Consider the following 2157-nt stretch of genomic DNA (forward strand, 5'->3'; position numbering starts at 1 on the left):
AACACTTAGTGGTGGGGAGTGAGATGGCGTGGCCTGCATATGTCGCTAAATTGTTTAAGTTGAAAAAAATACTAACAGGTTTATAAAATAGCAAATTAAAAATATATACTTTTTACTCACAAAAGTTTCATTTTTACCCCCAAAAATTTCATTTTTACTCTATTTGGGGTAAATTACTCTGGTTCCCCGACCGCTGATGTAATAGTATTTTAAGATGCATCAACTTACATGTCCGTGCTTGTCCATTTCGTTGTTTGTTAGTTTAACCTTTTCGAAGGAAACCACTTGTTTTCTGAGCTGCTCTCCAGTAAAGGGTGAATCGGGATGAGCGTAGAGCCGACATGGGGCGGGTGGATCAGCTTTGCCCGCAACTAACCACGACGATCGATGATAAGCGTATCGATAACGTTTATTATCTACAGGAACTATATCGAGAATGACGACGTACTTTTGATCCGGCCTAATTCCAGTGAACGAGATCCTTACCGTAGGAAACATTCGCCTACAATTGAAGAGAAAAAAGAACAATAATTCTAAATTGTCTTTGGTCAGAAATAAACAGAGTTCTTTTTAATTTCGAAGTGAAACTTTAACAACAAATTAAATTCAAAAGAACAATTCTTTAAGTAAGTAAAGGAATCAATTCAGTCAACTGTTTTGATCCAACAACTTTATAACTAAAAAAGAATCAAATCAGTCAGTTTCTTTGACACAACAATTTTATAAGTTAAATGGAATTAAATTCGTCAGTTTCTTTGATACCCTGCATTAATAGTTACCGCAGTCGACAGCTAATAAATCTGTAGAAATTGTTGTTTCACAAACTTCTTGTCTTGTCTTGTTTTCTCATCTTTCTGTTCTGCTTTTGTTGCGAGAAGAAGTTAAGGGACTTGTGAACCACCAAGGCATTTATGAACAAAACAAGGAAAGACAAGACAAGACAAAAATTTTACTTATTGTTAGTAAGAGCAGGGATATCTTGCTAAGAAATTAACAAGAAACTATAATTCCTGCTTTTTGGGTATATGTTTATAATGTTTCAAAATATAAGATGAAACCAAGAAAATTTTGACATTAGACCATCAACTGAAAAGCGTGCAGTTGCTTGGTTTAGTGTTTAATTAAACTAAATTTAGAAACTACAAAATTTACCTATATCTGTGATATTTTGGTAAGTATTTAAAAGAAATTAAAATGCATAAGGTGATGTGAAGTGGGCAAAAATTAAATTAATTTATATATACAGTATGCACTAATGAAATCCTTCTTTCATGACTTTAGACAAATCAGACTTGGAGGCTCCTCAAGCCAGCAAGTAGGTACACAATTTTTTTTAACAAATCATTCCTATTTAAAAGTCCTTATGTAATCCAAAAATACAAGTAATACTCATTCGCCTTTGTCTTATTGCTCTTAACTATTCCTTTAGTACTAATTTAATTGCAGTCTCTGTGCTATGTTTCTCTCTAAAATCTCACTAATGTTCAGATATTTTATTTTCTATATTGTATTTCATCAATGTTTCATATGCTATGGTTTCAGTAATAGATCCTTAGGTTTAACACTTCCCTTTACTTTAGCTAAAGGAACAACAATCATCAACAATGTCATTTTTAATATCTTTAACATCTTTCTTTGGATAATTAATTTTCTGACAGCATATTTCCAATTACTGGCTACTATTTCTCAACCGTTTGACGACTAACTGTATCTGAGTCCTTAGTATTCCTTAAATTATTGACAATTCTTTTAATCTTCTTTTATTTGCCTCATTAATAGATTCACAACGATTAATATTTTGAGCCATTTCCTCTCTTTAATTGTCATTAGGGACAGGGATGTTTTTAATATTTCACCCACACTATTTACAAAATAACTATTGTGTGTATTGGCCACTTTATTTAAGTCAAATCGATTGGGGTCCGTCAAATGGGAGAATTACGATAAAATGATAAGTATTGGCACAATATGTGATTGGGCTGACACAAAGCCTCGGAAAGGAAATTTCGTTGAAGGTGAGCGTGTTTTTAATGCCAATCACATTATAAAATTCGGAAATAACAAATCCGGAAGCTAGCCTTCAAATTCCGTCAAGTTTACTGCCTACTTTTTACAAACTTCGGATTTAAAAAGTGATTCACGTTATATAATTGGTGA

The 2157-nt window shown here is 32.7% G+C and overlaps 1 protein-coding gene across 1 annotated transcript in view; it reads right to left on the minus strand.

Annotated features, from left to right (window-relative positions):
* Positions 1-2157, minus strand: part of LOC108741714 (T-box transcription factor TBX20-like) — a gene marked incomplete at its 3' end in the record, with an annotated part of 80293 nt that overhangs the window by 4814 nt on the left and 73322 nt on the right. The window contains exon 3 of the mRNA XM_018476606.2: positions 229-502. Coding sequence (XP_018332108.1) covers positions 229-502 — 274 coding nt within the window. The remainder of the gene's footprint in view (positions 1-228; positions 503-2157) is intronic.

The sequence above is a fragment of the Agrilus planipennis genome, unplaced genomic scaffold (assembly GCF_000699045.2).
Source record: "Agrilus planipennis isolate EAB-ADULT unplaced genomic scaffold, Apla_2.0 scaffold322, whole genome shotgun sequence".
NCBI lineage: Eukaryota > Metazoa > Arthropoda > Insecta > Coleoptera > Buprestidae > Agrilus > Agrilus planipennis.